Source organism: Megascapheus bottae, chromosome X, assembly GCF_031878675.1.
Source record: "Megascapheus bottae isolate mThoBot1 chromosome X, mThoBot2.hap1, whole genome shotgun sequence".
Lineage (NCBI taxonomy): Eukaryota > Metazoa > Chordata > Mammalia > Rodentia > Geomyidae > Megascapheus > Megascapheus bottae.
Window position 1 is genome coordinate 17,314,957 of NC_143547.1, and position 27,875 is coordinate 17,342,831.

Consider the following 27,875-nt stretch of genomic DNA (forward strand, 5'->3'; position numbering starts at 1 on the left):
AAGCATTATGCTTGGAAGAATACCATTAAGTAATTGTAGGAAAAGTAACATATATAGTAGAAAGTACATGGGAAAACTCTAAATTTTGATCATGTAGATGCTCAGTTTGAATAAATATGAGAAATTATTAAAATTTATTGGTAGAAAATTAAAGAGCATTACTTAAAATACATAAGAAAAATTCTTCTTGTTTCTAAGCCTTGAACTTAGTATCTTGCACTCTCATATGGAGGATATTCTACTAGTTGTTGAGTAAAGCCTCCAGGATGGCCTTTAGCTACTTAGAGATGAAGTATCTAGGACTTTTGTGTTAGTGCTGCCTATGAACCATGATTCTTTGACAACTAGATGAGGAGCTAGAATAGCAGATGTGAACCAACACTGCCCAGGTAAAACTGGTGAAATATTTCATTGTCTCAAAATTATAACAACTGATCAGATGTTTAAGAGAAATATATCCAGAAAATGTTGAACTTCAATACAGAAGTCTATGATGTTTAAAACTCAGTATAAAAAGATAGATTATCCTGGGCCGGGAGTTTGGCCTAGTGGTTAAAGTGCTTGCCTAGCATGCACGAAGACCCGGGTTCGATTCCTCGGTACCACATACATAGAAAAAAGCCGGAAGTGGTGCTGAGGCTTAAGTGGTACAGCTCTAGCCTTGAGAAAGTCCAAGGACAGTGCTCAGGCCCTGGACTGGCAAAAAAAAAAGATAGATTATCCCATCAATAAAAAAAATAAAAAATAAAAATGAAAAAGATATTAAACAGGTAAATAAAAGGCTGAAGTAAATTAAATGGGAACTGTGAGCCTGATGTTGACTTGGATATTAACATTTGTCTAATAAATAGCAGACATAAAGAGGAATAAATTTACCTCCTCTCTTGAGAAGAAGCAATTTAAAAAGATACCTATGAGGCTGGGAGCATGACTAAAGTGGTAGAAGCCTACATAGCAAGCACTGGGACTTGATTTAAAAATTCAGTACTTAAAAAACTGAAGAGCAAAGAAACTAAAGAATTAAAATTCTTCTACTTGAAGGATATAACAATTTTCTAAATTATATATATATATATATTATTAAGGGACATAAAAATTATAAGGAATTGCCAATGAATTTTATGGTTTTCTATTAAAATCCCAAAGATAGGATTAATGTGCTACATTATCATTACATAAATATTGTGTTAAAAACATGTAAAGATGCTAAACAGCACAGCAAAAGGAATTACAAAAAAGAAACCCGCCAGGCACCAGTTACTGATGCCTGTAATCCTAGCTACTCAGGAGGCTGAGATCTGGGGATTCTGGATCAAAGCCAGCCCAGTCACAAAAATCCGTGAAACCCTTATCTCCATTTAACCAACAGGAAATGGGAAGTGTCACTGTGGCTCAAGTAATAGAGTGCTAGGCTTGAGCTGAATGAAGCAATCAGGGAGAGTGACCAGGCCCAGGGTTTCAGCCCCACAATTGACAGGAAAAAAAAAAAAGAAAACAAAGTACTTAGGAATTAAGTAAGAATGTAAAGGACCTTTTTGATGAAAATTGTAAAACCCTGAAAAAGGAAATTAAAGCAGAATTGAGGAATGGAAAAACCTCCCATACTCTTGGATTGGAAGAATCAACATTGTGAAAATGGCAATCTGGCCAATGGCTATCTACAAATTCAATGCAATACCCATCAATATCCCAATGTCATTCTTTAAAGAAATAGAAAAGGCAATCCAAAATTTCATATGGAATAATAAAAGACCCCGTATAGCAAAAACACTTCTTAGCAGAAAGAACAGCGCAGGAGGAATGACAATACCAGACTTTAGACTCTATTACAGAGGTATAGTGACCAAAATAGCTTAGTACTGGCATAAGAACAGGCTTGAAAACCAATAGAATATAAGTGAGGCCCAGATATTAATCCACAGGTATATGGACACCTAATCTTTGATAAGGGAGCAAAAAAAACTGGAATGGAAGAAAGACAGCCTCTTCAACAAGTGGTGCTGGCAGAACTGGTTAAGCACCTGCAGAAAACTAAAGTTGGATCCTTCTTTGTCACCCTGCACCAAGATTAACTCCAAATGGAGTCCGGATAAGTGGGACTGCATTAAACTGCACAGCATCTGTATGGCAAAGGACATAGCTACCAAACTGAATAGAAAGCCGACAGAGTGGGAGAAGATCTTCACTAACCATATAATAGACAAAGGCCTCATATCTAAAATATATCAACAGCTTAAAAAAATTGAATCACTTCAAAACTAATCGGTAAAGAAACAACCATCCCATTAAAAGATGGGCTAAAGACTTAAAGTCTTCTCTAAAGAAGAAATAAGAATGGCCTATAGACATATGAAGAAATGCTTGACATCTCTGGCCATAAAGAAATGCAAATCAAAACAATTATAAGATTCCATCTCACTCCAGTTAGAATGGCCATGATCAAGAAATCTAATAAGAACAGATGCTGGCAGGGATGTGGCCAGGAGTGATCACTACTACACTGTTGGTGGGAGTGCAAACTCATTCAACCACTATGGAAAGCAGTATGGCAGTTCCTCAAAAGACTAAAAGTAGAACTCCCCTATTATCCAGCACTTCCACTACTTGGCATTTACCCAATCATCCAGAAACAAGGATATACTACATCTACTAGCACAATGATTTTCATTGCAGCACTATTTACCATAGATAAGCTATGGAACCAGCCCAGATGTCCCTCAGTTGATGAGTGGATCAACAAGATGTGGCATTTATACACAATGGAATTCTATGCTGCTGTCAGAGAAAACATCACATTTTAAGACAGGGACAATATCCAGGCTCTGAGTTCAAGCTCCAGGAGTGGCAAATAAATAAGTGAATAGGATCAACTTAAATTAGCATATATGGAGTACTTTAAATGTCTTACATATACTAGGAAGCCAACAAATATTAGTCAGTGTTCATATAGAAGACAGGATAAAGAACATTCAGGACACAAGCAAAGAGATAAAATTTCTTAAGTGTGAATTTTAGTAGTAGAGATCATCAAGTAACTAAAATAAGTAATGAATGAAAAATTATGGTTATCTCAAAATGAATTTTACATATCATAAAACAAATATGGAATACAAACAGTATAAAGTATTTAACAAGTTAGTTCAATATGCAAACATAGTTCAAGATTATGGAAATGCTTTATTAATAATCTTATAGTAGTTAGTCATACATTTCTAATAATTTAAAATTGAATTTAAAGACAATTATAATCAACATTAAAAATAGAAATTCCTAAATGTCACTAGCATAGATACAATGTTTATTTTGGAAAATTTGAAATCCTATTCACAATTTATAATGAAAAATATTACAACTTCACATATAAATTTTCTTGGTGAGCATATGTGGTACATTTAAACTGTATAGCCCTTAAGGAACTATTTGACCACTGGAGTTGTCTGATATGGTCCTCAGCTTAAGTAGACAAATAATAACCACAGTATATGTATGAACAAATCTACACCAAAACAATAAGAGGTGTAAAAGAAGAGGCAGAAATTCATACAAAACGAGCACAACGTCTCTCTTATCTCAGATTTGCTTTCAAACTTTTAGTCAGGGGCTTGGAATTACTATTACATGCCACATGTGTCAGGGTTGAATCTGTTTCTTACATTAAAATGTGAAGTGCCATTTAACTTGATGAATTGCATGGCTATATAATTTCTGTTTCCATTTATAACACAAAGAGAGTTTGTTTAAAATGTTTCAAGAATACACAATCTGTCTTCCAAGAGAATGTTTGCATATGAAAGTTTTTAATTATCATTATATATAATTGTTATAGGTAGGAATTTAAAAGAATTGTGTTCCTTAATTCAACTAAAACATTAACATTTTATAACACTTTGTACCTGTACATATCTTCAAAGTTGAAGAATCAATCATTTGAGCATTTGTTTTTATAATTTTTGGTTAGCTATTTAAGAATACAAATACTAACTTACCATGCATTATGAGCTACACTTAACTGAAACCATTTTGTAGTAGCACATTAGAATCTCAAGGATAATGGATCATAATCCATTCACATCTCATACTCTAAACAAGCCCTGAAATAGTCTATGAATAAATATATTGCACTGAGAGGAAATGGATCATTACTTGAAATGCATCCATTAATTTTATTACTTGTGTACAGTGCATAACAGACTATTAGAATAATTTTAATTGTGTACCACCTTCCATGTAAGTACTTCAAAACTGCCACTTAAAAGTGAAGTATTCCTCATCAAGTACATTCATCATCAGCTATAAAACTAGGGTAGAATAATGCAAAAACTTGTGTTTTCAGGGCTCTCACGTAAGGTGAATAATTGAAATAAAATCTTAAAGTCTTCTATTTTTGTTGCACTTTATGTGAGGGTGCTTAGAGTTTCATTTGGCATTCAAAAGGGTCTAATATGAAATACAAATTTATTCAGAATTTATAGTAAAATCTAAGCAAAATTGTAGAGGTTTCTGTAACTATACCAATGTATGAAACTGCTGTTTTTAAATACAGTAGCTTTAAAAATTTAGACAACGTAATTTATGTAAACTTCATACCTGTAGCAACTTCAACATATAAATTATTCATTTTTTCCTTTATCTCTTTCTAAACAGAATTCTTAGAGAAAAAGCCAGATTTCTATGAATATTTGTTTTAGACACATTCCCTTTAATAGTGACTGCTATGATTACCTTCCACATGCTCATAGGAACACATATGTGAGCACATACATGCACGTATGCATGCACACACGCACGTACGCATGCACACACACACGCACGTGCACACACACACAGGCTCTCTCTCTCTCTCTCTCTCTCTCTCTCTCTCTCTCTCTCACACACACACACACACACACACACACACACACACACACACACACATCTCTTTTTGCCAGCACCAGAATTTGAACTCAGGGCCATTCATTTGCTAGATCGGTATCTAGTACCTGAACCAGGATTCTAGCTCAAACCATTCTTTTGGACATTTTGACTTGACTGGTTTTGCAGTGAAATCCTCAGTTTCTATCTCCTAGAGCTAGAGCTATAGGTGTGAGCCAATGGCAACCACTTCTTTATGGAACCAAGAAAAATGTCTATAATTTATATTTATTGTATGGGAACTCTTGTCTATAGTATTATAAATGTGTCATGTGGAAAGAAATAGGAAATAGAAATCAAATTGCACAGAATTAGGAAAAGGAATGAGTCCAAAGATAAAATTTTGTTGATTTTATATAGTTGTAGATGGTCATTCACAATTAAGGGTAGAATACTTCATATAATACTACTGCTGTGCTCTGTATAACATACAGATCAACTTCCATGTTTCTACTGTTTTAATTATTGTTAAGTAGTTTTACCAAAACTCCAATTCAATGTTATTATCAATGTACATGGAAATGAAAGTATAGATAAAAGTGTAGAGTGCCATTCTAAAGCAAAATCCCATGAAAGAGCAGAATGCCTAGAGTACAAATTTCTGTACCAGAACAAAAACACAATATCAAATTGTGAACTCAACATGTATTTGATCAATGTCACCTGTGCTAATAAAATACAGGACTCCATGCACTGTAAATAACAATGAAAGCTTCTTCACTATGATGTGAAATAAAGCGCATGTAAATTTTGGCATTGAGATGAACCAAATTGACTTTAGTTTCTGATCATCTGACAGAAAAAGTATGTGTGAAAATCACAAATGAGTTAAATCTTGGGAGAATACAAAATATAAAAGCTATACTTTCTTGGTTAATATTATATGCAAGAGAAGCCTTTATCTGTTTTATCATATAGGGCTTCTTAACTATAATCCTGAGTATTCTTACTATCAGGAATCATCTTAAGCAGTCATTTAGCACTCAATGTGATCATAGTTCAGAGATGTTTAAGTATAATATGATAATAATTAGTAATTTTATTTAAATATTTCCTTAGTGTGGTTATCTTCAGGATTTTAATTAACAAAGAAATCTTACATTTGTAAATTGGAAATGAAGCACAATTTAATGTTGAAAACACAATTAATTCTATAATTATAATAATTCCAACAGAAATTGTGGTGAAACCATTTGCTACCTTAAGAAATGGAAACAAAAAGCCAGGCATGTTGTCTCATGCCTGTAATTTTAGTCACTCAGGACACTGAGATCTAAGGATCAAGGTTCAAAGCCAGCACAGGCACAAAAGGATCTAAGAAACTTATCTCATATTAACCTCTAGAAAACAGGAAGTAGAACTTGGCTGAAGGGTAAGGCAGTAGTCTTGAGCTGAAGAGCTCTGGAACAAGGCCAGGCCTAGAGGTAGGGTGGTAGCCTTGAGCTGAAGAGCTCAGGGACAGAGCCCAGATAAAGTCCAAGCCCCATGAGTGGGGGTGGGGGGACAAAGGGAAGGGAGAAACAAGATGATTGGGAGAAGCTGGAGGAAGGAAATGGGAACAAAAACATGATAAGGGGTATCAATCTCTGAGAAGTAATACACCTACTACCTGGCGATTGTAACTGTAACCTCTATGCATTACAGCAATAAAAATAGTAATAAAATAAAAGAAAGAAATGGAAACCAATGCTCTGCCTACATTTATTTTTTTAGCAATTATTTCAAAACTATTTTTTTTGTCAGTCCTAGGCCTGAGCTCAGGGCCTGATGGCTGTCCTTGTTTTTTTGTTTTTGTTTTTTTTTTTTTTTTCTCTCAAGGCTAGAACTGTACCACTACAGCCACAACACCATTTCCAGCTTTTTCTATATATGTGATACTGAAGAATCAGAACCCAGGTATTTGTGCATGCTAGGCAAGCACTGTACCACTAGGTCAAACTCCCAGCCCTCAATACAACTATTTTTGAAATTCCAATATTAATAGGTTAAAACAATTTCTCTAAACTGAGTATCTTATACTTCACTGAAAAGAAGAATTTATTCATGTAGAAACATCATTTATATAAAATATATAAAATATATAAAATTTTCCATATAATATATATTAAATTTCATTCTGTAATTTCATTTATGTACTGCACAATTTTTGCCTTATAATAAATTGTAAAATCCTTTTCAATATCATGTTCAGTGGCTTATGCTGATAATCCTAACAACCAGGAGTTTCAGATTGGGAAGATGGGGTTTGAAGGCCGTTCAGCAAAAGTGTTAGTGAGATCCCCATTTTAACAAATATGGCAGGAGTCAGGGAATGCATCTGTAATTCCAGCTATGTGAGACATAGGTAAGAATATCACTGTGGTCTGAAGCAAGACTCAAGCCAAACTGTGACATTTTCCCTGTGAAGTAAGTGAAGCATGAATGTATAAGCATGAGTTAAGTAGTAGAGCCCTTGCCTAGCAAGCATTTAAAAAACCATTACTGTCAATAAAATTTACCAAATATCCAGTGTTTATGAGTTATCTGTATTACTGATATCAGTAAGATCATTACGTATATATAATTGATAAAATGTTCTGAATAAAATTATATGTCATTTTACATGTAAATAAATACAAAATAAAATGATAATAGTTTTACATTCTAGCCTCTTATCACAGGAACAGAAAACTTGGAAAGTTGTTTTCAGTATAATAGCTAAATTTAGCATAAGTGCCTAAATGGGCACAAAATATAGTCTACAATTTACCCTCACTAACATTTGAATAAATTAACCATTTATTGTTTTTAAGAATGTGATCCTCATCTTATATATTGATGATTATTTTTCAACAATATAATCCTGAATTTTATTTGTAGTAAGTATCCTCTGAAATTCTTTCATGCTAGGCCATTTCCTGATTAAACCAATTGATGTTGACACAGGAAATGTAAGCTAATTTTAACACTAGTCTGAAGATAAAGTTCATACAGAAAGAAAATTTCAGGAAGAAACAAAAATCTTAGAAAACAAATTGTATGACCAGATTACAAGTATGAATTTTTAGGTAATACTCTATAAGTAGTCTCTATCTTTAGTCTATAATGGTGTATAATTATACTTAAGGACTTCTGGTTTCCTGAAAATTTAATATAGACTCAGCTTCATGAGGCACACCACTATAGTACAATTATTTGCTCTGTGGAAGGGAGCTATTACCAATTTTTATTTGTCCCTCAAATATATACCCGGACAGGTACCACCTTGGTACTTAACTGACATAATTTTATAAAATAAATTTTATATATCCAGTTCTTATTAAACAGGAGAAAGATTATCATGGGAATCACAAAAGAGAAATTATATTATTTGAGTATATTTAATTAAGTTTGCAAATTATTTTATTTAAGGGGAACAGTATATAGCCAAATTGAAGACTTAACATTAGTTTTTTTTTACCTAAGTCAATAGTCTAGAACAATGATTATTGTCATTAGTTACATACTCATTTAAATCCTGTGCATAGTTTCATACACCAAAAAAAAGAATTCCTATTTAAAAAATGTTAAAATGCTCTTCAAATAATTGAGTTTATATAGCCATCAAATGAGGTAAGGTGCTTGATATTTTATTAAAAATGATATGATTTAAAAGTTTAGATTACAAAATAGTTCACTGAAATAAAAAAAGTATCTTTTCTAGTGGGAAATGATTTAACTACTACAAAGGCCAATTTTGGTCACTTAATTTTAGTTCACATAATTTTGCTATTATACTCATCAGTCTGGCCACTCAGCAACATGCACTGACACGCAAATTGTAATACTTTTCACTGCCTATATGATCATTAACTTGCTAAACCAATTCTCAGCTGTCACATTTGTTCGTTTTTATTTTGAAATAAACATGGTCAGAGGGCTCATTAGGAAAAGAAAAATTGATTTCCTATGAAGATCACTGAACTTTTTAATGTCAACATAGCAATTAAGGCAAAAGCAAATCATATGCAAAATTTATGCTACAGAATGAAATTAGAGTGCAAAAGTGCTGATATGTACAAAAAACATTTGTTATATTTGTTTTTTTCATTCTTATGAACATATCCTTTACAAAATGCAAAGAGATGCCTGTTTCAGAAATGATATCTTCTCTAAATTTCATAAAAATTATTTTATGAGTCAAAGAATACTATAGTACAACAATAATTTGTATGAAATTTGTTCATACTGTATATTAGTAATACATTATATAGATAACCTTTCAGATATTACCAGCAAAAATTAATTTTAATTCTTAAAACTGAGGCTGGTTGCTACAGATCTTCCCTATAATCTTTGCTACTTGGAAGGTAGATTTCAAAAGGATCACACTTTGAAATCAACTTGTGAAAAAAAATGAAATTTATGAGACCAGATCCCAACTAATAGGAAGGTATAAATTTTTGTATATGCCACACAGCTGCTTAGGGGGCATAAATAAAGAGGATCACAATCCAGGCTGGCCTGAGTAAAATGAAAGATTCCATTGGAAAAATAACTAAAGCAAAATGGGCCCTGCTACTTGGTTCAAGCAATAGGGTACCTGAAACTAAAATGCCCTGGGTTTAAACTTCAGTAGCACTCACTAATAAAAAAGAAAAAAAAATATATGCTGATTTGTTCTTTTATTTCACTCAAAAATTAATTTAAAAATAAATGTTACCTCAAAGAAACCATTATTTTAAAAATATGAAGATAAATGACATAAGATACATAAAATATATTATTAGAAGACAGGTACTTCTACACAATTTGTTTTGAAAAGTATATTAGTAAAGTTACTTAATACAAGATTATAATCCTTTTACTTACATTTCATAATTATTTTCATTGCCAACTTTCTATAAATCTTGTTTTCTTAAATCATTTGGATAACCACTAACAAGCTTTGCATAAAAAATTAATTTCTTTATATCAGATTGGTAAAGGAGTCTACCACAAGTTATTTTCTACCTATGCACTTTAAATTTGCCCCAATAATTTATATAGGAATAAAAAAATATATACACATCCAAAGCTCTCATAATTTAAATTTGCATTCAAGAAATGCTTGTCTGATATGATTCAACTGATAAGTATGAACCTTTGTGTTTATCAAATCACTAAGAAGATTATCTAAGTCAACTCCATGTAATTACCATTCACCATCTGTTCCACCAGAGCCTGAGCTGATCTGCTGGCATCTTGCAGTTTTCTGAACTTCTCCGCTTTTTCTCTCTCTATGGCCTGCATTATGAAAGCAAAGGTGAGTATTTCAATACAAACATTGTGAACACCACAACTTCTGCTTGTCCTCTCAACTCTTAACATACTTCACTCTATTAGCTTAGCAGGTGATCTGAGGATTTGATTCCCAACAATTATGGCATAAAAATTGCAATGAAAGCACATGCCATTTTCATTCTGAGTTGCTATTTTTAATACTAAATTTTCTATTCATTTTGGGAGGAGGGTAGTCTATTGTGGTGCTTGAATTCTGGACCTGAGCACTGTCCCTGAGTTCTTCAAGACTAGTCCTCCACCACTTTGAGACATACCACCACTTCTGGTTTTCTGTTAGTTAATTGGAGATAAGCATCTCAAGGACTATCCAGCCTGGAATGGCTTTGTACAGAGATCCTCATATCTCAGCCTCCTGAGTAGCTAGGATTACAGGTGTGAGCCACCAGAACCTGGCTTAAAGTATCTATTCTTAACTTCTTTTACACAATAGTTTCTATTGCAATACAATGAAATATTACTAAAGGGGAATAAAAAAAGAGATAACAATGAATGAAAAAATATTTTATAATTAAAAGATTCACCACTAAAATTACTCCTGTAAACTTTAGTGTATTTAGTGTTAGCATAAAACTGAAAATCCAGGAATACATAAAATAGAAAAAAAGCACCTGAGAATTTATAATTTAGCAAAAAAAACCATTTTATTACATGACTGTGGGCTGAAACAAAGTACTCCTACTTCCAGGGAAAACTAAGCCAAATTACAAAGCTTTCTAAATTATTTTTCAACATTTTATAATCAGAACTAGCTTTTGGACAACAAATACAAGATTATTTAAATTAATAAGTTCTATTTACTGAGTTTTGTAAATAATAGTTCCATGGAAACATGTTTTTAAACCAATATTATAATCTTTATTAAAAATGTTTAAATAATAAAAATAAATTATTTGGTTAAAACATAATTGATTTCAGGAAAAGAAAGCCTGTACTGCCGGGTGCAGTGGCTCATGCCTGTAAACCTAGCTACTCAGGAAGCTGAGATCTGACGATCAGGATTCAAAGCAAGCCTGGGCACAAAAGGACCTGAGGCTCTTATCTCAAATTAACCTCTAGAAAATGGAAGTGGGGATTGAGTTGAAGAGCACAGGGACAGTGCCCAGGCCCAGGGGTAGGGCACTAGTTTTGAGTTGAAGAGCTCAGGGACAGCACCAAGGCTGAGTCCAAGCCCCATGATCCCCCAAAAAAATAAAAAACAAAAAGAAATCCTGTACTCTAGTAGGGTAAAAAGTTCCCAGGTATCTAGAATTTCAATATCACAGATATAACAATTACTTCTTTCCTCAAAATGTGGAGAAAAGCGAAAGGTTCAGTTTTAGATACACATGCAATTAAAACAGCCTTAAACAGCATCTAGGTATAAATAAGATACTAGATGAAGCTATAACAATTCATATTCTCTCAGTGTCTTAATTTCGTGGAGTTAACTTCCTGTTTCATAGCTAATTCAGAAACACATTTCTTTTACGTAAATGTGGTATCCATTAAACATAAGTTTTATTAATAATATACTCTGAGAAGGTTAAAAGGGATTGGACACATTTAAGTAAATATGTAATATTTGCAAATATCAAGAGAGAGGGGAAGATTTGGCATTTTCCTATTTAAGCTACATCAGGCAAAGTAAATAATGAGAGAAAGAAACAATACTAGAGCCACATCCATGACCCCAAATTAAGGTAGCTGGTGTTCTTTAAGTTTTAGTTATGTTTGTTGACAGAGAGGTTTCTATTTGACTAGAGTAAGATTTGATTATTTCTAACATGAACTTACATGAGGAAGAGAACCATATGTCATTCACAAATAATGAATATAAATTAACAAATGTCCCAACCATAATATTTTTCTAGGAATCTGATGAAATAAGCAATTAGTAATGCTAACAAAGAAACAATCTTGTATTTGCATATCTCAGATGTAGTAATTGGGCTATAAAATCTCATTTTGATACCCAGATTTTCCAGTTTTTTAATATAAGTAAGAATAACACTGACCATGACAAAAAACAACAATCCATCAAATATCAGCAATACTCTTGGTTTTGACAGAAAAGCAAAGCAAAACATAGGTTTATGAGAGAAAAACATCAGTCTAACTATAGCAAATCCAAACAATTTATATTATATGCAAATTACATTGTATGCTTTTTATTTCAAATGCATATCATATTAATTGTGAGGCAGAATGAGCTAGTATTATGTCATTCCATTTATGTAAGAGAAAATAAGCATCAATAAATTAATCACAAATCTGCTGTTTTCAAATTGAGCTCAGTTTCCTGTGTGTGTGTGTGTGTGTGTGTGTGTGTGTGTGTGTGTGTGTGTGTGTGTATTGTCCTGGGGCTTTTGTCAACTAGTTTGAGTCCTACTTACTGTGTCTTAGCACAGTTAATTTAATTGTCAAGGTGATGTAAAGAGGGGTTACAGTTACATATGTAAAGTATTGAATACATTTCTTATTGAAAATTGTTACCGTTCCCTTGCTTTTCCCCTACATTCCCTCCCCGCAAACTTCTCCCAATTTCCCCACCCCCACATGTCTAATTTTATTTCCAATCTATTCTCTTATGAGTATCGCTGTTGCATTGGTTCACCCTTTGTCTATTGTGTCACAATTTTGTCATTCCCCTTTCTCCAATTCAGATGAACATACATACAAAAAACAAGAGTACAAATATCAAATACAGTGACAACAAGGGAAAAATGAAAGAAAAAAGAAATAACTTCACACATTACATTAAAAACAACAACCACAAACTAAAACCTCTTGATTCAGTATCTTGGAGTTCATCTTGCTTAGGATTATCTTATATAGACATAGGTACTGATCTATTGAGCTATATTGTGTGTCTTGGTTTTTTGATCTCAGTAAAGACATCCAGCCTTTTAAGCCTCCCAGTTTTTATGTAAAATAACAATAAAGAGTCTGGAATTTGGCCTAGTGGTAGGGTGCTTGCCTAGCATGCATAAACCTTGGTTTTGATTCCTTGGTACCATGTACACGGAAAAAAAAGTCGAAAGTGGTGCTGTGGTACAAGTTATAGAATGCTAGCCTTGAGAAAGCTCAAGGACGGGACCAAGGCCTTGAGCTCAAGCTCCAGGACTGGCAAAAAAAAGATTCCTAGCATGTAAAGGTTCTGAAGGAGCTGTGAAAGGATTTTCATATAACCTATCATACAGGTAAGAACATTTCAATAAATATGAGAGATCAGAATTATTATTCTAGAGTTAATGATATCCATAAATTAATACTACACAAAAAACCCAGGAATATATCCTCATGTTAATTAAATTTAATCTCAATAATGTTAAAAAGAAGGAATAAATTTGATACAAAAATAGAGTTATGAAAGGCATAACGTTAATCAACCTGCATGTAGTCATAATCTGACATGTTGAATTTAAATTCTTTGTGCAACTACTTAAGCATAATTTTTAATATATTTTTTATTGTAATTAATAGAAGGGTTACATGATATTTGCCAGATAAATGGTGCCTTAATTCCTACACATTGATACCTTTCACATGTCATGGTCCCCATTTCCCTTCCACCTCCCTCAACCCTCATCTTGTTTTCCCCCATTCCCTATCCAATTCCAGATAACCAAATATAATTATATCCAATCTATCAGATAACAAAGTGAGATAGTGTAACAATAGGAGATAACCAAGGAACAGTAGACATGATGAGAGATAACATAGTACCTTCAGAACAATGATTAATTATATGGCTTATGTTTACATCATATTTTAAATGACAAGTTTAACAAACAATTGTTCAAGGAGGAAATCTCTAATTACATTCTCTGGGACTTAGTCTTTATAACTTAATCAAAATTAGGCTAACGGTTTGTATGTCATAGAAACATATCAGTTTATGAAATAAAACATTATGATTATAGAGTCATAGGTTTTTTGTCTATATAGTTATGTTTGTATTTCCATTACCATGTCCATTGCTTTGGGTATGCAGTTATTGAGTCCTCTCTCTTGTACACTTTGGATTTAATAACCGCATATTAAGGATACCATGTGCCTTTTGTTCCTTAGGTCTTGACTTGTCTCACTCAGCATGATTTGCTTTAGATTCATCCACTTCCCTCTGAATGCCATTATTTTATCTTATCTGTTGGCTATGTAGAATTCCATTGTGTATATATACCACATTTTCTGTATCCATTCATCTGCAGTAGGGCATCTGGGTTGTTTCCATCACCTGGCTATTGTGAATAGTGCTGAGATTAACATAGCTGAGCAGGTGTCTTTATAATATCCTGGGTCATGCTGTTCAGGATAGATGCCCAGAAGTGTTATGGCATGGTCATAGGGAAGGTCTATTTTCAGTTCTTTAAGGAATCTCCACACTGCTTTCCAGAGTGGCTGAACTAGTTTACAATACCACCAGCAGTGTAGTAGGTTTCCTTTTTCTCCACAACCCCGCCAGCAACTGTCATTGTCTGAGTTCAAAATCTTGGCCATTCTTGTTGGGGTAAGGTGGTATCTTAGGGTTGTTTTTATTTGCATTTCCTTTATAACCATAGATGATGAACATTTTCTCATATGTTTTCCTGCCATTTTAATCTCTTCTTCTGATAGGTCTCTCTTTAGTTCCCTTGCCTATTTAGTGAATGGTTTATTGGGTTTTTGGGGGATTAGTTTCTTGAGTTCCCAGTAGATACTGGATATTAAGCATTTGTCAGATATATTGATGGTGAATATCTTTTCCCAGTTGGTTGGCTGTCTCTTCACTTTTGCAACTATGTTTTTATCTGTACAGAAAATTTTTATTTTTAGGTAGTCCCATTTATCGAGTCTCTCTCCGATTTGTTGTGACCCTGGGATTCTGTTCAGGAATCTGTTGCCTGTGCCTATGAGTTCCAGTGTCTCTCCTACATTATCATGTAGCAATTTCACGGTTTCTGGTCTGACGTTGAGGTCTTTGATCCACTTTGAGTTAATGCTTGTGCATGGTGAAAGGCTAGGGTCAATTTTTAGTTTTCTGCATGTGGCTGCCCAGTTTTGCCAGCACCAATAATTGAATAGACTGTGTTTGTTCCATTGTATATCTTTGGCTCCTTTGTCAAATACAAGTTGCCTATCGGTATATGGTTCTATTTCTGGGTCTTCTATTCTGTTCCACTGATCTTCTGGTCTGTTTTTGTGCCAGTACCAAGCAGTTTTTGTTACTATGGCTCTATAGTAGAATTTGAAGTCTGGTATTGTAATACCACCAGCATTGCTCTTTTTGCCTAGAATTGTTTTGTCTATTCTAGGTCTTTTCTTCTTCCATATGAATCTTTGGATAATATCTTCAATTTCCATAAAGAATGTCTTTGGGATTTTGATGGGGATTGCATTGAATTTGTTTATCAGTTTTGGCAGTATAACCATTTTCACTATGTTGATTCTCTCTAGCCATGAGCATGGGATGTCTTTCCATTTCCTATTGTCCTCTTTAATTTCTTTCATTAGGCTTTTATAATTTTCATTGAATAATTCCTTTACTTCTTTGGTTAAGTATATTCCTAAGTATTTTATTCTTTTGGGGGTATTGCAAATGGGATCATTTTCTTGATTTGGTCTTCTGTTTGTGTATTGTTGATGTACAAGAAGGCTACTGACTTCTGAAGGTTGATTTTGTATCCTGCCACTTTGCTAAAGTGGTTTATTAATTCTAGTGGTTTGGGAGTGGTGTTTGTTGGGTCACTCAAATAGAGGATCATGTCGTCTGGGAATAAGGATAGTTTAATTTCTTCTTTCCCTGTGTGGATCCCTTTGATGTCCTTTTCTTGTCTTATTGCTCCGACTAAGGGTTCCAGCACTATATTGAAGAGAAGTGGAGAGAGTGGGCATCCCTGTCTAGTTCCTGACTTTAAGGTGAATGGTTCCAGTCTTTCACCATTTAGTATAATACTGGCTGTAGGTTTTTCATATATGGCTTTCACTGTTTTGAGGAATGTACCTCTTATTCCTATTTTTTCTAGTGCTTTCAACATGAATGGATGTTGTATTTTGTCAAATGCCTTCTCCACGTCTAGAGAAATTATCATATGATTCTTATCTTTAGCTCTATTGATATGATGTATTACATTGATTGATTTGTGAATGTTAAACCAGCCTTGCATTTGTGGGGTGAAGCCCACTTGATCATAGTGTATGATTTTTTAAATTTGTTTCTGGATTCTGTTAGCTAATATTTTATTGAGGAGTTTTGCATATGTGTTCATTAGAGAGATAGGTCTGTAGTTTTCTTTTTTTGTTGGGTCTTTCCCTGGTTTGGGGATGAGAGTAATATTAGATTCATAAAATGAGTTTGGTATTGCTCCTTCTGTTTCTATTTCTCGGAAGAGTTTCAAGAGTATAGGTGTTATTTCATCTTTAAATGTCTTGTAGAATTCCACAGTGAAACCATCTGGACCTGGGCTTTTTTTGGTTGGCATTTCCCCGATTGCTTCTGCAATTTTGTTGTAAGAAATTGGTCTGTTCAATTTGTTTACCTCATCATTGTTCAGTGTGGGTAGCCTATATTTATTTAAGAAACCATCCATTTCTACTAGATTTTCTTGTTTCTTTGAATATAGGCCCTGGTAGTACCTATTCATTATGGACTGGATTTCTTGGGAATCCGTTGTGATTGTTCCCGTGGGGTCTCTAATCTTGTTTATTTGAGTCTCCCCTTTCCTTTTTTTGATTAATCTTTCCAAGGGTCTGTTAATTTTGTTGACTCTTTCAAAGAACCAACTTTTTGATTTATCAATTTTGTGTATAGTAGATCTTATTTCAATCTCTGAAATTTCTGATTTTATTTTTGTTATTTCTGTCCTTCTAGCTGTTTTAGAATTAACTTTTTCTTGCTCCTCTAGGTGTTTCAGTTTTTTTAAGGTTATTTACATGCTCTTCCTCTGTCTTTTTAATATAAGCATAAATTTTTAAGTTATAAAAATGTGGATTAGAGTACCTTGCTACTGGAAATGGGTGAAAATATGCAGATAATTAAATTTTAAATCAATTTAAGAAAGTTGACTGAAAATCATTAAAAGTACATTCGCTAGATCTGTCCATTCATATATTCATCTTAAAATGAAGTATATGGACTTTTTACAATATTGGGGATCAATTGCTCCTAATATCTCTGTGAGATTGTTACTCATAGAAATTTGCATAAGCATACCAAATGCATAAATCTACATCAGATTCATAAAGTCTGAAGAGAAAGATATTGCTAGAAAGAACAATATATTGCTTACCTTAGGGTATTTTGTGTTAACAAAAGAGGACTATGACATTCCACAATTTTACATTATAGTAGAAACTGAATTGAACCAAAACAAAATGAAAATTAGAACAGAAACCATCCCTGATGGCTATTTCTTTATTTCTATTTTCTATTAGTTTCCATTGACTTTCAGATTATTACATTCAATGGCTGACTCTCAGGTACACATGAAATGTTAACTCAATAAATTCTTTTTCTTAGAAACATTTCTTAATTTGCCTGTTTCGACTAAATGCACATGAAAGTTCCTCTGACTTCGATAGATGTCTTTTTCCTTAATCTTCTCTGTTGGTTCTTAATCATCTCTCTAAGCTTTAAGTTTGAAGTATCATGGGCTTTGATGTATAGTTCTATTTGTTCAGATCTAAACCTCAAAGTAACTTGCTCAAGAAATCAGAATCCTTATTGAACACTCTTTTGCTTACAAAGCCCATAGTCACTCAGAAAATACTACTAGACTGGGGAAGTAGTTCAATAGTAGAATACTTTCATTCTAGGAGTTATGTCTTGTGTTTGATCCTCAGCTCTGCTAATAACTAAAAATATTCCCACGTGCTCTAATCTAAAATATATCAAGAGATGCTACTATTATGATCATTCTTAGTCAAAGTACCCCATAATCCATGTGGGCTGTCAATATTCAAAAGTATACTTAGGGTTGTGTATGTTGCTCATTGATAGGGCAATTGTCTAGTATGCATCTTTACACACACCTAAATTATATATCTAGATATCTCTATAGATATGAATGCATATGTATAGTTGTATGTGGACCTACACACACACATGTATTTTTGTGCTCTGTTGGTATGTTCTCAAGGTAGGAGAGAGTCCATTACTATTGGTGTCAGCTGAATTTCTTGTAGCCTAATACCAAACCATAATCATAGCATGATTTCAACCTCCCTAATCCTTCTGAAATTGCCTACACACGTTCCTTACTCTTCACCAGCCATATAATTTCTTATATCTTTTTTTAAAGCTTTGTAACATTTGTTTATTTTAAGCTTGTTTTTATACCTCTAATGATTTTCTTTTTTAAAGAATTTATTAACATTGATTTTTACATCATATTTCAAATACCATGTTTAACAAACATGTATTTAAGAATGGAATATCTTTTTACAATCACTGGCACTTAGGATTATAACATAATTAAAACTAAGCATTAATCTATGTAATAAAACATTATATCTATAGATACTTTCTTATTTCTTGACACTATATACATATTCCTGATGTAGGGCTGTTTACTTACTCTTCCTCTATGCCTGAACTTTTTCATTCTCAGATATTTGTGAATTTCTCATCATTAATTCAGTGACACATTTTTACTAAGGTTATGCACACGTGTGTGTACCCATGACAGCTCATTCTTCCTTTTTCCTTAGGATCTATCACTAACATTCTCTGTTTTACATAGTAACCTTGAATAATTTGTGTCTTTCCTACTGGAAAGTGAATGATATAATACCAAGTACCTTAATATGTTTCTTTTTCCACACTATTTCCAGAGTTTAAAACTGTGCTTTCTACATAGTCAATATATAATAATGCCTATTATAGTATGCCATACATAATATAGTATGCAATAGTATATATATATATAGTATGCATATATATAGTATGCATAGTATATATAGTATATATGTAGTATATGTAGTATATATAGTGTATATATAAAGTATATATAGTGTATGCATAGTATATATATAGTATGCATACATATATTATGCAATACATAATAATGTCTATTATAGTATGTTATTTTCATATATAATATTTGATGTCCTTTCCCAATCCAGGAGTTTGTTATAAGGTGTAAGCCCATAGCAAAGAGTTATATCCTATTATAAACTGCTAGCTTATATCCTGATAATTATAATGTACAATTAGTAAAATGTAAAATATTACCATATATAATTAATTGAGAAAATAAATCTGATTTTTCTATTTCATGGCTATGATCTTGATTCCTCTTTATCATTGTCTCTCCTTATATCATGTATATATGCATATATATATAAAGAGTAGAGAATTCTATCCATCCAACTACATCTATATAACCATCTATTTTCAATTATATAACCATCTGTTATTAACATATATAGTCAGTTTTTAATCCTTAAAATCATACATCTTTTTATGAAAAATTGTAATTTTTTTCTTGTCGCGTACAATGCTTCCTAATACATTAAGTCTGAATAGTGCAATAAGCTCCTGGAAATCACTTTATTTATTGAAAAATATTTACCCTTGATATCATCATTTTCAAATCCTGTTTGCTTAGGCAAGTATTTCAGCTTCTCTGTGGATGTTGGCTTCTCTATATATCTCTGCTTATCATGCATATGAATATATGTAATCATTTCAACATTAAATAGGACACACAGTTTTAATATTTATTTACATCAAAGTATTAGAGTAATAATTCAGTATGTATAACATATGGTTATAGTTTCAGAAGTTCTTGCTCATATTCTAAAATATTAATAGAAATTACACGTAAAGACATTATACTTTCAAAGGGGCATCAAAAGCATTTTGTCAGAAATAATCTTTGCAATATAAAATAAAATATAGGCTCATAAACTATCTTGGAGATCATCAAAAATTGTAAGTCCTAAAATATGAAACTTAAAGTACAAAATAAAAGGCAATTGTGTTGTATAATATAAAACTAAAAAAGATATAATAGTAAGATAAGCAAATTATAAAAATGGGAGTTCACTAATTCTTCAATAAGATGATTAAAATCCTTTGTGAACATTCTTTCTCTTATACTGGCCTCTCTTAAAAGCCTTGTCCTTTCATGATATTGTCTCTGCTAATAGAAAAGTAAATTCTAGATTCCCTATAGTCCTAATGAAGGAATAAATTTTCAATTCACTTAATATCCTATAATGAAGCTTTACCCTGTGAGAGAAAGGAATTTGTTCATCCAAATGTTTATTCAGAAGTTTTTATGTCCTTCATATTATTAACAGTGCTTGTATCAAATGTAATTATGGAATATCAAAAATTGGCATTCCATATTGGAATAGTCCAAATATTGGACTATATTTCTCAATATAGTCCAGTATGTTTGGGATATGTACCAGAAAATACATTGTATTAAAAAAACAAACACTATCAAAAAACAATAAAATTTGAGCTCGTGGTTTCAAGAAACCAAACAATCATGTCAATGAAATGGTGACTGGAAATCAGTTTGGGGAAATAAACAGGCATCAGATCATTGTAGGCGTTATTATAGCAATAAGGAAACACTGACCTTGTCAATCAATACCTTTCTAAAGACTAACAAACATATACTGGCAAATTAAAAAATCATGTAAATTGATTTTCTTGTTGCAGTAAGAAAGAGGGCATGTGATAAAGAACTTAATAAAGAAATTTGAGTGTGGAAGATCTAAGAGCATGATAGAAAGTGCTTTATTACACCTTGTACAAATGACTCAGAGCTACAAATAGCTTAGCTATTTAGGAGGCTGTGATCTGATGATTACAGTTTGAAGCTAGATCATGCAGAGAAATCGAAGAAGCACTTATCTCCAGTTAACCATTAAGGAACAAGAGCTAAAGGGAAACTGTGAGAAACAAAGCCAAGCAAGACCAGGAAGCTCTGAGGGTCAAGCCCCAGTATAGGGACACAAAAAATTGCTTCATTGCTTTTGAGTTAGGTGATGTAGGTGTGTTAGGTGATGTGATGACGTTAGCAGGTTTGTGTTTTCCATGGGTGTCATAAAGAATTAAGGGAAGTTCTACAACTGATTGGTTTTATTTTTTTTAATCTAGGAAGTAGGAAGAATGTAGAATATCTTAAAACTATGATTGCTAAACAAGAATAATCTGTATATCAGGGAAGATGGTGTATATTTTGCCATTTTGAGTCGTTTGCAAACTCATTTTCTCTGTATTTAGAAGTGATTATAAAGTGATTTTATGGGGTAGACTCATTCAATATTGACATTCCTTGGAACTGATTTTATTTAAAGGGAGAGAAGTAGAGGTAACCCAAAGTAATTGGGTGGAAATGAGTCCTGTATGAGAGTCTGAGCTATATCATTCCCCCTTGCTTTTTGTTCTCTCTCTAGTGACTTTAAACAGAGAACCTCACTTAGGTTTCAGTAAGTTCACTTTGGCAGAAGTGATGTGGACTCACATACAGAAATGCTTCAAAACTGAGTGGACCAACTAGGCGATTATGATCTTAAACAGACACAATGAAATTAGTGTTAATTATGGTCCTGTGATATGAATAGAGTGTATTTTGAAAATTTCATGAGCTATTACATGAGAAAATAGAAAATCTAAATGACCTATTTAGCTGTTAGGTTTCTAGTTTAGTCTACTGAAAGGATAAAAGGAAAGAGAAATAATAAAGGTTAGGCAGGATGAAAATGAAGCTTAAATTTTTGGCATATATTCAATTAAAATTGAGTATTATGATTAAAAAATTAATACCTACCTTGAGGTTTGAACTTAGGGCATGGGTACTATCCTAAGCTTTTCTTCCCAAGGATAATATTGTACCACAAATCCACTTTTTGGGTGATTACTTAGAAATAAAAGTCTCACAGACTTGCCTATTTGGGCTGGCTTTGAACCACTAACCTCAAGTAGCTGGGATTACAGACATGAGCCACTGGCAACTGGTTGAGATTTTTATTATTTTTTAAAATTCTTTTAAAACTGATTAATCGATTCCACCAAAATATAAAACTGTAAAACTATAAACTGTTTTATTGCAGGTTGAACATATCTAGTTAGATAGACTGGACTGTGGTTTTTATTTTCCTGTACTGTGTTTAAAAGAAACACTAAACCTAAGATATATGTTTGGGAGTAGTTGCAAGTTACATGTTATTTGAAGGGCAAAAATAAAAAATATCCAGGCTGGGAGTTTGGCCTAGTGGTAAAAGTGTTTGCCTAGCATGCACAAAGACCCAGGTTTGATTCCTCGGTACCACATACATAGAAAAAAAAAAGGTGGAAGTGGTGCTGAGGCTCAAGTGGTAGGGCTCTAGCCTTGAGAAAGTCCAAGGAAAGTGATCAGGCCCTTAGCTCAAGCCCAGGACTGGCAAAAAAAATATGTCTAGAAAATAAATAAGAAGACTAGAAAATAACAAAGTAAAAAGTAAAATGTTTTTTAAATCAGCAAAAAAGTAAAAAGGCTAATAAGTGACTCATGGCATGTATTCCCATAACTGAAAGGATCATAAATTGGATAGCAAAATGTAATTCTACAAACTTAAGTACAAAATAATTCTAGGCATGATTTTTTTTGGTGGGTCATGGGGCTTGAACTCCCCCTAGGTGCTGTCCATGAGCTCTTCAGCTCAAGGCTACTGCCCTACCCTAAAGCCAAGCCCCACTCCCCGTTTTCTAGAGGGTAATTGGAAATAACAGTCTCAGGTCATTTTGTTCCTGGGCTGGCTTTGAACCTTGATCCTCAGATGTCAGCCTCCTGAGTAGCTAGGATTATAGGTGTGAGCCGCCACGCCTGGCTTGTAGGCTTGCGTTTTTTAAGTGTAAGATTTTTTTTTCTCTAAAATGTAAAAGAAGTCACTTTAAAGGGGACAATACCTACTCAGAGAAAAGAGAGGGACTAAAGGTACAGATAAATAATTGTATGACACAAATGTCTTGCTTCATAGTTAGTGTTGATACTGAAAATACACAGAAATATTAGCCTTGTGTAGGTAAATCAGTCTCTTCCATTGAGTCAGTTTGAAAGGGTCTATGAAAGTAAATATATATATATATGTAAATATACATACATATAAGTATATATATACTGAAAAATACTAATTTAGCTCAAGTAGAAGCAAGGCATCTGCTGAGAATTTGGTGGAAAGTATGTGCAACCCTATAGAAACCTGAAATATTTAGAAAAATGCAAGGTAAGATTTACTAGAGATGTTAAAGTTGCTTACAAAGAAGTATTAAAAGTATGTCAGTTAAGAAACAGAGTATCATTGAAATGACATTAATAGCATGGACATGCAATGGAAGAATAAATTGAAGATCTAAGGGAAACAGATTTTGGGGGTATCAGAATATTGAAGGAGATTATGAGATAACCTAGACAAATGCAGTATTTGTTTGCAAACATTGTGAAGCTTCTAGCAAAGTCTCCAATGGCAAAGTAGCATAATGCAATAATAAAATCATACAATAAATTGTTAAATATCTGCTATGCCATAAGCCTAGGGACAGAAGAATGTCATAAGAATAAACTGATTAATAGAGGTTAGTAATGGCCACTAGATCTGAATTGCAGGAAAAGAAATATTTTTGATATAGTATCTTCAGAATTGATCCTTGAAAGTGAAGAAATTAAATTTAAAGAGCAACTATAAAAAGTGATTAGTCACAGTAATGTTGTGGAGAGTATAAAGGTAGTTTCCAGGTAGTAATAAAATGTGAACATCCAATAGGATTTTTCTTGAAAGAAGGATTTCAGAGTTCACAGTGAGAAATAATAGGAAGGCACAAAAAATATGATGTGGTACAGAGAAAGGGAGTGAAGAAAACTGTAAGTATAAGTTACAAAAACAAATACATAAGCATAGGTACTTTAGGTGGTAAACATTTCATTTTGGTTAGTTCAATGATTTAGTAAGCTTTTTAAATTTTAATTTAATCTTCAAGGTGATATACAGAGAGATTACATTTACATTCGTAAGGTGGTTAGTAAAACTGTTTCATCATTTTTGGGGGGTACTTTTCTATGTTGATCTTCTCAAGTATATCTTCAAATAGCAGAATGGGCGATAAGGAAGAATGAACTGGAAGATTTCTAGTGGGGCCTTTGGAAAAAATTAACTTAGAGGCAAGGCATGGTGATTCACGCCTACATTTTTGGCTAGCTTTGCCAAATGAGTTCAAACTCATTTATCACCAAAAAGAAGTTGTTTTAGTATAGATGTACACAAGTATAGATTCCCCAAAGCATTCAGTCTATAAATCTTAATAACTTGATAATAACTTGATCATGATAATTTGACTTTTAGAACTTTTTGCAGACAGCTTCTTATATCAATATGTAATCAGAGGAAGTTGATTTTTGTTGTTTTATTAGTATTTTAATTAGCATGTGCTATTCTCAAGAATTTGAGTAACTAAGATGTGTTAATTCAGCTAAACCATTGTAAGCTCTGATGATAAACTATACAGAATAAAAGAGGAAACAGTTAAATGTAGATTGACATCAAAAAGCTATGTCTTAAAATACTGATAATCAATTTATATATATATATATACAAATCATATGTGTTGCTTGTTCAAATACAGAATCTAATTTACTAGGTCTGAGAGCCTCCATTTCCAATATGCTCCCAGAAAATATCAATATTTGTCATCTAGGGACCACATTTTAAGTAGAAAGTTCCCCTCGAGTTGTCTCTTTAAGCTAGTGCATTTTGTTCATTATATGAATAAAATATATGGTCAACAGAGAAGGAAAATTGTGTTTGAGCTCATAAGTTTCATATTTGAAAATTGAAGAAACTAATCAATGGTACACAATAACATTACTGGCTATAAATACTTTAACGATAAAAATGAAGATATCAGGTGATAAAGAAGAGTTGATCACATTTTGCCATTAGACATTTTTAATGGAGGCCTACAGATGAATTAAAATCACTCAAGTTCACGAGATAGTCCTCCCATGAGTTCAAAATAACTTACCAAAACTGACAGGTGGGAAGTTAAGGAAATTAATGTACACCTGAACTACATATCCATCATCATTACTATGCATTTCTCTCAAGGATTTTAACAAGTATATATTATATTTAGACAGAAGGAAATGCCTCGCTAAATCATTTCATGTCCTATTTTAGTAGGCAATTAAGGATGATGCTGTTATTTCAGAAAATGAGAGTTCAAGCTGATAAAGGTGACTGATGAAGTATCAGAAAACCAACTGTAGAATGTTGTACATATTTTAGCACTTTCAGTCTGTCATATTGACACTATCGATTAAATGTAAATTGTTTCTAGGTAACTATATGATAACAAGAAATTTTGAATTCATGTTTCTGAGCTGCTGGAACTCAATTTTATTACTTGATGAAAGCTGTAGTAAGATTCCAAACAGAAAGGCAAACATAAATATACAAATCATATCAATAAAAATTTAATTAGCTAATAAAATATCCAGTGTGATTAATACTTTCAGTGGTGAAATATTTCATATGAACTTTGAAACTTAGTTACAATGTATCTTTTCTAGGTAATAATCTACTTATAATACTTATCTCAAAAATTGTAACAAAGACTTGATCTTCAAATAATTATACTATGTAAAGAAATTTTGCCTATTGTGTATTTATTGCATCATCTATTTTACAACTAAGTTATTACATTTCCCCTTTTGAAACTGTTTATAATTCTTAATATAATGCTAGTGATAATATATTTTATAAAACTACAGTAAGTTTAAAATAACTTTTCATTTTGTAAATGTAAGTAGTCCACTGTAAGAAGCATATATAAATTCTGTCTCCTTTGTAAAAAGCCTATTTAATTTCTCACAGAGTATCATTTGTTACTTTCCAAAATTTCCCATGTTACAGACAGACATCGTTATATATCAGATACTTTTGTAATTGTAGTAGTAAAATAAATTTTGAGGTTTGTGAATTGAATGCTAGAAAAATAAAGTAGATCTAATTCCTAAAACTACATATGACTTTCCCATGTTATTTGACCATCATGTTTCCATAGCCTGATTCCAATATTTACTCTTCCTTGTATAAATTCTCTAACAACATGTTATCAATTATACACCAAAATGAATGTTTTATAATTGTTGAAGTCACAAAAATCAAAGCCCTGGTAATTTCCCTGAAGATGAAATAGCTGTTATGAAATTAATAAAATAATCCCTACTGTGAAGGTGAAACCTATATTATCTCCATAATGGAATTAAAATAGTAACAGATTTATATATAAATATGGAGAGAAAATGTACACCTTTTACTTTTGACAATTTAATGCCTAAACATATGAGATATATAAATTGTATATGTAAAGTACCAGTGACTATAAAAGAACTTTTTTTATTTCTAACTAGTTACATTCTACTCCATTATACATACAGTACATGAGTATGCTGTATTTTATGAAAGATTTCCAAATTAGGAAGAGTAACTTTCTGATGATGTATAATTTCTTTGGTATTTATTTCTAGGATTCTATTCTATTTGGTTATATTCTATTTTACTCTATCTCTTCTGGTCTATTTTACAAGTTTCCTAAGGCCCAGTCTTCAGTAACAGAATATGATGGAAAATCAATGTGAGTTCTTGGTATCAAGTTGTTAATTTATAATTAAATAATATATGAATTAAAGATGATTTGTGAAAAGGCTTACAGGTTGTAGTGTAAGAAAGGTTTGATTTTGATGGATATGTAATATAGTTGTATATTCAATAATGTTATATCATATACTTTCAGTCTCCTCAGTTCTAATAGAATCAGCTGACTTTGTTACCTAGTATATTGTATATACGTTTATTTGTTTACTTGAAATAGGAAAGGGACGGGGCAGAGGTAACAAGATGATTGGGAGGGTTTGGGGGAGGGAAACGGCGTCAAAAACATGATAAGGGGGTGTCAATGTTTGAGAAGTAATGCACCTACTACCTGGTGAATGTAACTGTAACCCCTCTATATAACCAAGACAATAAAAAATAAATAATAAAAAACAAATAAAAAAATAACATTAGCAGACACTAAATATGAATGCCAAGAAAGGAAAGCAGCCTCTGTTAGGAGGCAAGCACCAGTAGGAGGCGGAAGGTCAAGCACACAGGGTGACAGTGGAGGAATCTGAGTTAGGTAAAACCATAAAACCTGTTACATCTGTCTTAAGAAGGAATTTGGGAGAAGGAAGAGGAGGGATGAAGGAGTGTTTTAGTGAGATACTCTACATGATAACAAAACTCCTCCTTGTACAACCAGTAGATACTAATAAAAAAAATCTTCACCTACAAAAATATATAAAAACTAGCAATTATATACAAATCTTAATTTTTCCAGATCATACTTAAGCTAATAATGTAAACATTTATAATAAAATGATTTAAAATTTTAAAAAAGCCACAGATACACAAGCAGTACAGTTTAGGAAAATCCTAAGGCAGAATGGAGAACCTACATTGACTTTTTCTTTAAGGTCTGTGAAGTTGCCTTCCTTTCGATAGACTGCAAATTCAGGACTCTGCAACACAGCTTCTGAGCGAGTAATCCAACTGTGAAGTTCAGTTATATCGACATCCAACCTAAGACAGAAAAAAGTCGTTATTTCCTGATTATATTTACCTTCTATATAGAAAAAAGTAATTTATCACACTATCATTCTCCTACCAGT

At 32.6% G+C, this 27,875-nt stretch overlaps 1 protein-coding gene across 1 annotated transcript in view; it reads right to left on the bottom strand.

Moving 5' to 3' along the window:
* Dmd (dystrophin) overlaps nucleotides 1-27,875 on the bottom strand; it is a 1,999,854-nt gene that overhangs the window by 1,370,606 nt on the left and 601,373 nt on the right. Inside the window, exons 18-19 of the mRNA XM_090326714.1 lie at nucleotides 27,663-27,786; nucleotides 10,068-10,155 (exon numbers count right to left, since the gene is read on the bottom strand). Coding sequence (XP_090182840.1) covers nucleotides 10,068-10,155; nucleotides 27,663-27,786 — 212 coding nt within the window. The remainder of the gene's footprint in view (nucleotides 1-10,067; nucleotides 10,156-27,662; nucleotides 27,787-27,875) is intronic.